The sequence below is a fragment of the Eublepharis macularius genome, chromosome 11 (genome assembly GCF_028583425.1).
Source record: "Eublepharis macularius isolate TG4126 chromosome 11, MPM_Emac_v1.0, whole genome shotgun sequence".
Classification (NCBI taxonomy): domain Eukaryota; kingdom Metazoa; phylum Chordata; class Lepidosauria; order Squamata; family Eublepharidae; genus Eublepharis; species Eublepharis macularius.
The window spans coordinates 62,563,078-62,577,099 of NC_072800.1; the positions used below are offsets into that span (position 1 = coordinate 62,563,078).

At 36.9% G+C, this 14,022-nt stretch overlaps 1 protein-coding gene across 4 annotated transcripts in view; it reads right to left on the minus strand.

Moving 5' to 3' along the window:
• ANKIB1 (ankyrin repeat and IBR domain containing 1) overlaps window positions 1-14,022 on the minus strand; it is a 94,672-nt gene that overhangs the window by 45,943 nt on the left and 34,707 nt on the right. For all 4 annotated transcript variants that reach the window (XM_054991501.1, XM_054991500.1, XM_054991499.1 and 1 more), the window contains exons 3-4: window positions 12,206-12,506; window positions 3,196-3,378 (exon numbers count right to left, since the gene is read on the minus strand). In XM_054991501.1, the coding sequence (XP_054847476.1) occupies window positions 3,196-3,378; window positions 12,206-12,506 (484 nt within the window). The remainder of the gene's footprint in view (window positions 1-3,195; window positions 3,379-12,205; window positions 12,507-14,022) is intronic.

Genomic DNA, 14,022 nt, shown 5'->3' on the forward strand with positions numbered 1-14,022 from the left:
ATGACTGTCAGAAATGGTGAGCTTGCTCCCGCAAGTATGGCAGTTTAAAAATGGACCTCTGTACCATATCTGTATTGGCGGGGGGGGGGGGAGGAAAACAATACCCATATGAAATAAAATAAGAACAAAGTTAAAACTAAATATAACATAAAGAAGTTAATTAAAAGGGGGAGAGAACAAATCCTGAAGAGAACATTTGTGGAGCTGCTGCTAATGTGATCATATGAAAACTCACTCGCACCGGAAAATCCAGTTGCAAACGATTGCTAAAGTGCACTGAAAGTGCACAAGGAAAGTGCATTATCCAACATGTGTGAAAGAAGCTTCAGTTTCATGTCTGTGCTGCATATATGTAAAATAATAGAGTCCAGTAGCACCTTAAAGACTAACCAACTTTATTGTAGCATAAGCTTTTGAGAATCAGTTCTCTTATGCTACAATAAAGTTGGTTAGTCTTTAAGGTGCTACTGGACTCTTCACTATTTTTCCACTACAGACTAACCCGTCTAACTCCCCTGGATCTCGGCATATATGTAATGTGCACTGTATTTAAAATCACCTTGTAGTGGTACAACAGTTAAATCAAAGTACCTTTTAATCATAGAACACAATTTGCAGCAATAATGATCGCTTAATATTCTCCACCCTAAAGGCAATTTTTTCTTATTTCAGTGGTTTCTCTGTCTTGATAATGTAATATTTTGTAACATTTTGAAACTTTTAGGTTATTCAGATCAATAGTCCAAAAATAGTCTCAAGAATAAATCAATATTCTAAAAAATAGTCCCAAGAAGGTGCCTTTTATTTCAATAGATTAGTATTTTCTATTTAAGGACCAAAGTAGTGAACCAGAAAACCAGCAACGAAGGTGAAATTATCAAATATAGAACAAAATACAGTAGCTTGATATAATTGAATTTTATATTAATTAGGTTACAGTTAGCTTTCTTTGTCTTTCATTAATTTAGTTAGAATAACACTGTTCCAAATTAAAATTTGTTTTTAACACTTTATTGTATCACAGACAGAACTTTGGAGCCAGACTTTAGACTGCTGAACTGTTCCCTGTTAAGGGTAGATTCACTGGGCTGTCAGGGGATCAAGTCATGCTTGTTATAAGCTGCTTCTACACAATGAAGATCTTCTGTTTCATCACTGCCACAAATGCAGAAGCCTGCATATTGGTGACAGAACTTCCACAAGCAGGAGCCATCTATACACTTCCCTTTCATTCGGCCCGCTACAGAGTTTTTTGTGGCCCGCCAAGACAGTAGAAAAGTGTGATAGGGTACATTTGTCTCATTAAACTGATTCTAAAATTAAATGTGCTTGCAGCTATAGATGATATGAAATTAGCACAATAAATAAATTGAATAAAACTACCACTATTTTGTTTAATTTATATTTATAGATTTTTATGATACAATTTATACCTTTTCTGAAATGCAAAGTAAACTAATGAATGCAATCATTTTAAAAGGTGCGGCCCTCCACTAACCTCCGCTCCCACAAAGTGGCCCCTGAGCCAAAACAATTGCCCACCCCTGCCCTATTCTATTCACATGGGCTCTGCAGCAACTCCACACTGGTTATGAGGGACAAGGTCATAATGACTGCTGTGGAGACTCCCCCCCCACTTTTCTTCATGCATGCACTATAGAACTATATCAGTGATATGAAAATTTGAAATAGAAAAGATGTGATTGTTATAGGACTCTAGCAGTTACCAGTGTAAAAAAAAAACCCAGAAAGCCCTCCAGTGGTGTGGCAGGAACTTAATGCTGACCATGAGAAAATGATGCCAATGTGGACAGGACATTTGCAAGGCAGGAAAGTGGACACCATTCCTTCTAGACAGAGTGTTAAGATGCTTGGACTGTGTTATTTCCAGAAAGATTGGAGTGAAACAGTTTGGGAAACAGCATATCATGGATGTAGAAAACCTGGAAATATGATTATAGCAAGATGTCACTTGATAGCTGATTCCCCCACCCACCCCTGCCCTTGAAGCCTTAGTTTAGAAGCTGCAGTGGAAAAAATAACCTTTTTCTGGAATCAGAAATATAGGCTTTTCTAATGTTATCACAACAGCTAAAACATTTTTCAGTCATTTTCTTAACTATATATAACTGCTATACATTTTCTTAACTATATATAACTGCTATACACACATCTAACTCTATAAAAAAGATCTGTTAAATAGCTCAGTCTTAGCAGCTATTACAAGATGCACAGCTGAGAGCACTGACCTGCTAATTACTACCCAGAATTGGTACAGGAGCAAGACTGGGCTTGTGTTAAACACATTTAAGGATTAGGAGGAGGCTTTGTGCAATGATGTGCTCTTTTTCTCCATGAACTCGCTTTCACAAATTAACTCAAAGCCACCGAAGGGAGGGCAGGAGGCAGCTGAGAAATTCTGCATCACGCTTGGTCCGAACTCCAGGTGAGTGTCCACCTTCCTCAAGTTTACCACTGCCTCTGCTCAAGCTGTTATAAGGAGGCCAAGAAACAGCTAAGCACCCCCTCCATCCTGCCTGGATCCTGCCATTGGATTTATAGCCAGGCATAATTTAACCCCAGACCATTTTAATGACTGCAATAGACAGCCTGGATCAAAGGACAGAATGTTAAATCTCATTCTGCCTAGAGTGCTATAAAATATTAATATATTTTAATATGTTCATGAATTTAAACATAACAAAAGGGAGGTTCATAATAAGGGCAAGATTTGTCACATTTTGTTTTTTTACATAAAATTAAGTTCTCTGAAAGAACTTTTATATACTTGTAATGTTAGGTAAAATATTACTTACAGCATCATGTCATTTTCTACAGATTATTGAACCCATCATTTCATAGTTCCAAAACTCATAGTGCAAAATCAGTGGCTTATCTGGAATTGAAACAGTTAAAGCAGCGAGATTTATGAGCTGCTACTTTCTGCAATTTATTATTTCCGAAGTCACTGGATGTAATAACACTAGGTCTACATGAAAATTTAGTTCCTGTTATCAATTAAGTGTGCATTCTAGAGGTGTTTGAAATCTTAAAGATATCTGACAATGCTCTTCCTCTGCAACAGATACGGACCAAGAGCTTAAGTGTAAACACATTCATAGTACACTCTTTGTGGCAAACAGACTAGGTAGGCATAACTCAATTCAGAGGAGTTTGATACAACTTGTATTTCACCTCTCTTTTGTCTAAAGCAGCATATTCTGCTTCAATGCTTTCAGCTTCAGGATCTCGTGAGAACACCATCTGGGATTCTAGATTGAGTGCCAGTTCTTTGTGGTGCTGCTTCTCTGCACAATCACAGGGAGTATCTTTATTTTCATTTTCAGCAAACAAGTCTCCACCATGTTTCACTAGAAGCTGGATATTAAAGAGAAAGATATTTTACATACTGGAATTATCTACATACATCCTTGGAAATCCAGCTTTAATCCACATCTGTCACTAACTACAAGAATGCTAACCAAGATGGAAGCCATTCAGAGACCTGAGGAAGATTACTCAAACGTGCAAGGAAGAAAATGAAGATACTTGAACAAATTGGTCTCACTCAGAGATTGATTAAACACTGGAAAAGATAAACAAGTAATACCAAAAATCCAACGAAAAGTTTGTTTCTGCATCATTCACAGAGAAAAGTTGTTGAAATAACAAATAATGACCTTGGGCTTAAGCATGAAAACATCTGAGAGACAATTCTTACACGCAACACTGAAGTTTAGAATTAGGTAACTAACAGTGCCATCCTAAACAGTGTTACACCCTTCTAAGCTCATTAACTTTAAGGGACCTAAAAGGGCTTAACTCTGCTTAAGATGGCACTGAGAGCCTCTAAGACAGGGGTCCTCAAAATTGTGACATTTTGAGAGAAAGTATTTGGCACTGCACAAAACAGCTGCCATGAGGAACAGGGTCAACTCTTTGCTTTTCAGTTTTACTGCAATTTTGCAGCTTTTAAGGGATGGACTAGTTCCCTCCAAGTTTGCCAAAGTAAGAGACATCAGGAAGTCTGTGACTGTGCCCAAGCTGAAAGTATATGTGATGCACTTGTTGTGGATAACCTCAGCATTTTATGAGTCAGCTAGCAGGAAGGGACCCAATGCTCCCCTTTCCCCATTTCATTCAAGTTCCTTTAAATGCTTTTCCCTTAAGATTCAAGAAGCAAGTGTACACCAGGAAACACAACAGCAAGCACCACACTGGTGACTCTTCAGTTTTAGAGGAGGCCATTTCAAACATTTCTTTGTTCTGAAAAACAGTAACATTGATTTGATCCCATCTTTAAAATGTGAACCACCGTGGCTATCATGGTTAAAAATCAAGACAACAGCAAGGAAAACAAGAAAGAAAAATGTTATCTTTGAAAGTTCTGGTTTAAGTGCATAGATACACATACATACACAAAGAACTAATTCTAGGGTTGCAAAATCTTTCCACTGAAGTAAGTCAAAGCTATCTGATTCAAATGTCTCTCAGAAATCCAATAAAATAGGCACATTCAATTGGTGGACCAATGTAAACAGTGATCCATTAAGAATGGTTAAAGATTTAACTAGGACGTAAAAGCCTGGTTTAAACCAATTTAATCAACAGCCTTTCCCCATGCACTGCTATTCTGGCATCGGTACTTCTTGGATCAAAGAGCCAAAACACACGTTAAGAAATACCTAGGTTCAGCACGTGTTCTCTTACCTCAAGGTTTGCCGGGATCTGTAGGCGTCCTGGAAGCTTAAAGTTTAGCATTTACAGAGCAGCAAAAAGGGGAAGGGAAATACAGGCGCCTGTATTTTAAGCTTTAAGCTTCCAGGACGCATTTAAGCTTCCAGGACGCCTACAGATCCTTTAAGCTTCCAGGACTTTAAGCTTCCAGGACGCCTACAGATCTTTAAGCTTCCAGGACGCCTACTTTAAGCTTCCAGGACGCCTACAGATCCCGGCAAACCTTGAGGTAAGAGAACACGTGCTGAACCTAGGTATTTCTTAACGTGTGTTTTGGCTCAAAGAGATGCTATTAAGCTGCACCAATCCCAAACCTTATGGATGTAGTGCATACTTCATGGCATAACCATAGCCATACTCAAGCTGCATTTTCTCTTTCTTAGCAAGCCATAATTTGCCTTTACACACAAAGGCAAACTAGTTTGCTCAGTTCACATGTGGCAGCCAACTACTGAAAAAACAAGGGAGGGAATTCCATCAAGGAGAAAGAGAAGGGGGAAAGAGGGAGCATATCAGTCAGCAGTACATTCCTCATCCTTCAAATCATGGTATGATGAATCAAGTGTTATATCAAGTTAGCACCAGTACAACAGCTTCTGCCAGTGAGTACCCCTTCCTTTGCATTGCTACAAATAAAGAAATCAGGCTCCCTGCATATCCTTTCCTGCAATTAAGATCTAGCAAGAAGGTAAGAGAGAATTTGCACTGCAAGAATCAGAGGCAGCTGATGGTATTGCAACAGCTATTCAGCTATATAAAACTGAGCCTATCAATTTGTAATTTTCCAGTAAAATTAAAACATGGCTAATAGAATGGCGTTGCCACTTGAAAGGAACGTAACAGAACATTTCGGATCAAATATTTAATTAAGTCGATTGAGGACTTTCAGTTGGGGTAATGGCGAGACCGACGTGATTCGGAACTCCGGATCAACCGAGGTACTGTTTTTCGGGCTGGTGGGGCACCCAGATCGCCCACAGCCTCCGGATTTCAGCTAGAAATCCGGCAGGAACGCTTGTAGCCCTGAGAGTGAAGGGTCTCGGTGGGTGGGAGGCTCTGAATTAAGGGCTTTCCTCCCAAGCCTTGAGATCCTCCTCGGAGAAGGGCGGCCAAAATCTCTGCAGCAGCTTTGGGAGTCATTAAATTGACATAGGCTCGTTGTTCCCCAAGCCTCGGGAACGGAATTGGAAAGAATTGGACGTTTGAAGCAGTGAGTACATCCCAAGAAGTTTATGCTAAGTTAAGATTACTATCTCCCCCAACGAACTGTTTTACTGAATAAAGACCGAATTTTTAAAAGAACGAAAGACTGAGTTACCAAGCTGAAGAAGTATACTAAAAGACTGAGCAGTTTAATTTGAGTTGTGACAGTGAGAAAAAGTTAAAAAGAGCTAAGAAGAATATTGTTTTGCATACCTGTGGTTGGGGAGATAGCGGCGCGGTGGGCGGATCGTGGGAATCGGAAGGCAGGACACGAGACAGGAAGTAGAGGAGAGGAGATAGAGAGAGCGCGGCGAGGGAGGTCAGGAAGACCAGGAAAAACCGGAAGAAAAATAAAGTTGGAAGAGGAAGTGAAGTACCCACCATTGGAAGTAAGGGAAAGGAAACGGAAGCAAAGGATTCACCATTGAAAGTAAGGGAAAACCATCGATGTGACAGTATTACCATAGAGAAAGATCGCCTGACATTTTATATCATAGAGAAACATCGCCCGACATTTTAAGGGTAAAGGAAGCCTCAATCGCCATTTTAACTGAGGGCAAAAGTTTAAAAATTTTGATATATAAAAATAGAGACTTGAATTAAAAAGAAGACGGAGTTAAGAAAGCGAGCTGATTCGTGGGGACCCAAGGCAAGTCCGATGGCCTCCAAAAAAGAAAAGGACTGGCAGGTTGCCATTGAGAATTTGGATAAGAAAATAACAGAGGGAAATAAAGAGATTTGGGAGATGATACAACAATTACAGCAAAACTTAATGACGGAAATGAAAGAAGCGATTAAGTCGGAGATCACGGAAGTTAAAAAAGAGATGGAGGCAATAAAAACAGATTTACAGAGTACCCAACAAAAGGTGCAAGAAATGCAACAGATGGTGCAGGATGGGGAGAAAAAAACAGAGGCTATACAGACAGATACTGTGGCTATGGGCGAAAGAATGGTGATGATGGAACGCAAAACAATGGACAGACAAATTCGTATGAGGGCGGTCCCGGAAAAAATGGATGGATCTGCCCTTAAACAAGTAGCTGAAATATTGGCAAAATTTTTGGGACAAACAGAGGAGGAAATGATGACTCATTTGGATATCGTGTATAGAGTCAACTCAAAATATGCAGAACAAAAGAACCTACCAAGAGATATTATTGTCCAATTGACCACTAGGAGAATGAAGGAGGAAATTATTAGAAGACACTTTGAAACTCCACTGGAAATAGCCGGGACTCGGATTCGAATAATGAAAGAAGTACCACATAAAGTGCTCCAGGATCGGAAAAAGTATAGAGATTTGACACAGAAGCTGAGGGCAGCTGAAATTAGATATAGATGGGAGCTGCCAGAAGGAGTGACTTTTGAATTCCAATCAGGGAGACAAGTGATTAAATCGAAATATGCAATGGATGTATTTCTGATGGCGAATGGAAAAGACTTTCCTAGCTCATCCAGATTATAATTATGGAGTACAAATTAATTTCATGCAATGTTAATGGACTTAATTCACCCTCTAAACGAAAAGCTGTGTTACATTGGTTATCTAAAGAAAGAATTTGATTTGTTTACAAGAGACTCATATCAGGGATCAAGATGTTAAATATTTAATTAACAAAAAGTTAGGAAAGCAATTTGTTTCGGCAACAAAGCAAAAAAAGAGGGGAATTGTTATACATATAAAAGAAGAATTGCAACCTAAATTAATAGTGTCGGATAAAAATGGAAGATATCTGGCTGTGGAATTTTCATGTAATGCAAAAAAAACTTTGGTACTTGGACTATATGCGCCAAATGGCTCCAAGGATATATTCTTTAAAGATTTATGAGAACAAATGGAGCAATGGACTTATGATCAGGTAATTATAGCTGGAGATTTTAATGGAGTGTCAGATTTGCAATTGGATAAAAGTTCATCAACAAGTAAAGTAAGGACGGGGAAATTACCAAAGTCCTTTTTTGAAATTCAGGAACAAGAAAATTTAGAAGATATTTGGAGAAAATATAATCCTAAAGCGAAGCAGTATACGTTTTTTTCAACTAGTCATCAATCTTTTTCCAGAATAGATATGATCTGGGTGTCTAAAGAACTGGTAGTGTTTACAAAAGAGACTGATATATTACCGAAAGTTAGCTCGGATCATAATCCTGTGATGTGGAGATTTGGAATGAGACATAAGAAACGGAGATGGAGAATTAATGAGGATCTTTTGAGTGACCCAGAATGTGTTGAGGTGCTTAGAAAAGAAACAAAGTTTTTTATTCAGTGTAATGTGGATAAAGGGGTGTCAATGCACATGGTCTGGGACACTTATAAAGCTGTAATTAGAGGTGTGTTGATGGACTTAAATGGTAGAGAGAAGAGGAAAAAAGAAGAGAAATTAAAAGAGATTCAGGAAAAAATTATTCAAGTAGAACAACAACTGAAAAAGAGGCCAGGTAAAAAGAAATTGTTGTATGAAATAAAGTTACTGCAAGAACAAATTAGGGCTATGGAAAATAAAGAAGTGGAGTGGGAGTTGAAGAAAATGAAGCAAAAATCATTTGAAGGATCTAATAAACCAGGGAGATATTTGGCGTGGCAATTAAAGAAAAAGAGAGAGAAAAGAACAATAAGCAGAATTATAAAAGAGGGGAAGGAATTATATGATCAAGGGTTGATTGAGAGAGCATTCTATAAATACTATGCCAAGCTATATCAGAAAAAAATAGTGGATTATGAAAAGATAAGAGACTACTTTGATATGTTTGATTTACCAAAGGTGCCGGAGAAGCTGAAAGAGAAGCTTAGTGCTGAGATAACAATAATGGAAGTGCTACAAGCAATACAAGCTACTACAGTTGGCAAAGCTCCAGGACCAGATGGAATTACAGCAAAATTTTATAAAGTGATGGCGGAGGATCTGAAACAAATGATGCAAAAAGTAATGAATGAGATATTGGAAGGGGTTGAGATGCCAGATACATGGAATGAGGCTAATATTACATTGATACTGAAGGAGACATTAGACTTAAGTAACGTTAAGAATTACAGACCAATATCTTTAACCAATAATGACTATAAAATATTTGCAAAGATATTAGCGGAAAGACTTAAGGCTTGGTTAGTGGAATTCATAGATGAAGACCAAGCTGTTTTTTTACCGGAAAGGCAAATAAAAAATAACCTACGAGTGTTGCTGAATGCCATTGAGTATTATGATAAAAATCCAGGGAAGCAGGTTGGTTTTTTCTTTGTGGATGCGGAGAAAGCGTTTGACAATTTGAACTGGGATTTTATGTTTGCAACAATGGAAAAGATGCAGATGGGAGAGAAGTTTATACAAGCAAAAAAGGCAATATATAAAAACCAATCTGCAAATATAGTGGTCAACTCAGATGTGACGAAAAAGTTGGAAATAAGGAAAGGAACAAGACAAGGGTGTCCGCTTTCCCCACTTCTGTTTGTAATGGTATTGGAGATCTTACTTAGGCAAATAAGAGAGGATAATTCAATAAGAGGACTGAGGACAAAAGGATTTGAATATAAAGTGAGAGCTTTTGCTGATGATATAATGGTGATAGTGGAGGATCCAATAGAGTGCATGCCAAAATTGATGAAGAAAATGAAAGACTTTGGAGATCTAGCGGGATTTGTAATAAATAAGGTGAAGTCCAAAATACTGTGTAAAAATATGACTAAACAACAACAAAAGGAGTTGATGGATAAGGTGGAATGTGAAGTAGTGAACAAAGTCAAATACTTGGGAGTGGAAGTTACTGTGAAAAATATTGATTTGTATAAGAATAATTATGACAAGTTATGGCAACAAATAGATAAAGATATAACCAGATGGAACAAAATGAACTTGTCATGGTTAGGTTGCATTGCAGTAATTAAGATGAATGTTCTTCCAAGAATGATGTTTTTATTACAGACAATACCTGTTGTTAAGGATAGTAAACAATTTGAAAAGTGGCAGAGAATGATTTTAAATTTTGTTTGGGCTGGAAAAAACCCAGAGTTAAAATTAAAGTACTTTATGATGCAAAAGAAAGAGGAGGTCTACAATTACCAAATTTTAAATTATATCATGATGCGGTATGTTTGGACTGGTTAAGGGAATGGTTGTCATGGAAGCATTTGAAATTATTAGCACTGAAAGGATACAATAAATTATTCGGATGGCATGCATATCTATGGTATGACAAAGTAAAAGCAGACTCTATGTTTTTACATCATTACGTAAGAAGAAGTTTGTTTGCTGTATGGAACAAATATAAGAAATATATGGGAACAAATATAAGAAATATATGGAAGAGTCTATACCAATGTGGATTATCCCTGCAGAAGTAGTAAATCCAAGAACAGAATATGCAGGGGAAGACTGGTTGACATATAAAGAGATTCTTGAGATAAAGCAGAACAATTATTTGCTTAAAGGTAATGATGAATTGCCATTCCAATATGGATGGTTTCAATATATGCAGATAAAAGACTTATATGAGAAAGACAAAAGGAAAAATGGTTTTAGATTACAAAATTCTGAGATTGAGAACTGCTTGCTTCAGGGGGGGGAAGAAAATAATTTCTAAAATATATAAGATATTACTGAAATGGTTTACGGAGGAGGAGGTTGTTAAAGTTCAGATGGTCAAATGGGCAATAAATTGTAATAGGGAAATTTCAATGGAAGCTTGGGAAAAGGTGTGGAAAAATGTAGTTAAAATTTCAGCGTGTACCACTGTGCAGGAAAATGTATATAAAATGTTGTATAGATGGTATTTAACATTGAAGAAGTTAGCCAATGGTAATAGCTAGATGTCTGATAAATGTTGGAAATGTAAGCAGCATGAAGGTTCATTCTATCATATGTGGTGGACTTGTGATAAGGCTAAGCAGTTCTGGGGGGATATAGTAAAAGTTATGTCAGATATTTTACAAAGGAATATAAATAAAACCCCGGAATTGCTGTTATTATGTATGAACCTAGAAGATTTTGATAAAATGGACAGAGTTATGGTGTTTTATATGATCACGGCAGCCAGAATGTGTTATGCACAGTTGTGGAAGACTCAGGAGATACCATCTATGGAAGATTGGATTTTGAAAGTTTTGAATATGGCAGAAATGGACAAATTAACAAGGAAATTGAAAGAACAAGAAGAATTGGAATATACATTAAGCTGGGAAAAATTCAAGAAATATGTGGAGAAAAAGTGGGACATGAAAGGGAAACTGTGGTCTTTGGAGAATTAAAGGGGAGATAGAAATTTACTTAAGATCAAAAAGGGGTATATTTTATTGTATTTTATTGGATTAGTATGGAGTTATAGAGTTATAGTAATAGGTATTTAAGGAATAGTATGTTACACATATATATGTATCTTTTTTTAGTTAGTATATTTAGTAGTACTTATTATATACTTATATAACTTTTATATTTTTAATTAAGATAAGCAATATAGTAAGTGTAGATAGTTAAGATGAGTAAAGAGATTTGATTAGTATGCATAATACAGATATACAGTATAGACTTTAAGAATCTATATGATATACTTTTTAGATTAAGTTGGGTATGGAAAACTGCTGGGAGTCACTAGAAGGGGGGGAAGGATGGGGAAATTGATATGGGGTAGATAATGTTAATGATTTCTGTGTATGTTTGTGAACCCATCCAATAAAAATTTTAAAAATAAATAAATAAATAAATAAGTTGATTGAACTGCAGATAAGATAGCTTCCTGAATGCACCTGTTCATTAACCTAGTTTCAGCATGCAAATCAGCGGTTAAGCTGTCAAGAACCATGTGTTCACAGTGCTCAAAAGGAGGTAGGTACCTTTCAGGGCAGAGTTATAGCAGAATAGTCAAACAGAAAAAAACTCTATTGGTATTTAATAAAACATTTTGGGATTATTTTTGTGGCTTTCCCCATTAGGAAGACTAGATTAACTGGAAGATACCATACAATAAATTTCAAAAACACTACCATTTTCTTTACCAGGAACTCTCAGATTTAACAGTTTTTACTTTATAAATTTTAAAGGCAGTAAAATACATACAGCCCCCTTCAACAGTCTCTGATGTGTGGATATTTGCACATGTATAAACATAACATGGTGGCTGCTTGTTCCATCTTCGGCTTCTCAAATACAATATTAAATGCCTTTCTATTAGTAACATTATCAGCTGGAATGGGTCTTCTTTACCACCATATCTGTCATTTTTTAAGACAGATATTCTGTAGTTAGTTCTATACACATTTTTATTATCTTTTTACCTCTACACAGGTCTTCATCCCTGAGGCAGCAGCATAGTGCAAAGGTGTATTTTTTTTGTTATCAACAGCATCAATAGCTGCTCTTTCATATTCTCCTTGGTCAAGCTTTGCTCCTTTCCATTTCAAGATCATCTGCAAACAATCTGCTCTTCTGAAATCATCCTCAAAGGGCCGAGTCAAGCGGGGTTGAAGAGCTCCATCAGAGATCATAATTTGAGGTCCCATACAAAGCAAGTGCATAGATGTCTCATTGTGCACATTCCGTTTATTTGGGTTTCCATCTCTAACAAAAAGAAATGTCCTATATGGAAAAAGTATAAGCAGTAAATAATACATAGCAATTTAATATATGAAATATAAACTAATGTTGATTATATTTGTCTATATGCCATTACTTGTTGAAAGTGGTGGCACAATATGTAAAGAGTGATGTAAGTTCTCTTAAAACATCACATTAAAGAAAGCTCTTAGACTTTTCTACATGAATTCCTCTGGAAATACTTGAAAGGTTCCCGAGTATTGTGATTTGTCTCAGAAAAGCAAGATAAAAAGAAGCTTCTCCTCAAGAACCAGATTTGAAAGTGATCTTCGTATTGCAGGTTGGAGCTAAAGGTGCATCCCAGCTCTGAAAAAGGCAAAGACTAGTGATCTTTTAAAAAATGGAAACTGCCCTGTAAATATCAAAAAGGAAAGAAAGGAAACAAACATCCTACAAACATGCTGAAGAGACCACTAGCCAGAGAAGATTTAGCTCAGGCAGGCACAATGCAACTGAGCTCAGCTTCAGCATGCAGATTCAAGTATGTCCCAGTTGCTTGAGGTGCGGGTGACAGTGGGAAAGTTATTACCTTCTTGTAATACCCGGGGATTTCCTGCAGGGCACAGCAAAAATAGCATGCTAGAGAAGAACTTCGGGTCTTATCCATCATTCCTCTTCTTATGTTCTTAGGATATGCTATGGAACGAATGCAACTACAAATCTAGTCATTTGTGTTAGTCCATAATCTCTTATGAGTTTACATGGTGTGAGAGATTATGGATTTATACAAATGACTGGATTTGTAGGAGGGTAGAAATTTCCTTGTATAATTGCTTTAGTTTAATTAGAATGTGACATTCCTCACATGCAAGGGAAAAAAAATCTTTTCATATAGCATGGATATGTGATCTGATTTCTTGGAATAGCACAAGTGAAAATAAAATAAACCAAACAGGGCCACATTAAAAAAAGGACTTCCATATGCTTCTACTTATGAATGATCATCATGATTGTACCATCTCAAAATCACAGCTCAGCACACACCTTTGTATTTAAATAACCTTTAATATTAACCATTTTCAGAAATACCTGAACAGAACTATGATGCTTTCTAGAACAAAAATTGCTTTTGATAAAATGTATCCTTTGATGTGACTCTGCAAAGTATTTACACAAGCAAGCAAAAAACTGTATGCCCCCCCTCTTTCGACTTAACATAAATGGCACTAGAGATGTTTTTAAATTCAAAAATAACAAAATATTTTATTTAACATAGAGGGGAAAGGTCAGGTAAAATCAAGGGTTGAAAAGTTCTGAGCTAACTCCATATAGATAACTTTGAGGTAAAATCAGTACATGCACTCTTAAGTAGACATGGGCACGAACCAAAAAAAAACCAAACCAGGAGGTTTGAGGTTCGTACAGTTTCACAATCTGCTGCTGCTTCCCTGCCACTTTGTTTCCAAAGGACTGTGCAAAACACTTGGTTATTTTTCTATTTGCAAAGCCTGAAACATGCCTTGGAGGGAGGGAAAAGCCGTTATTTAATCCTTCCCTG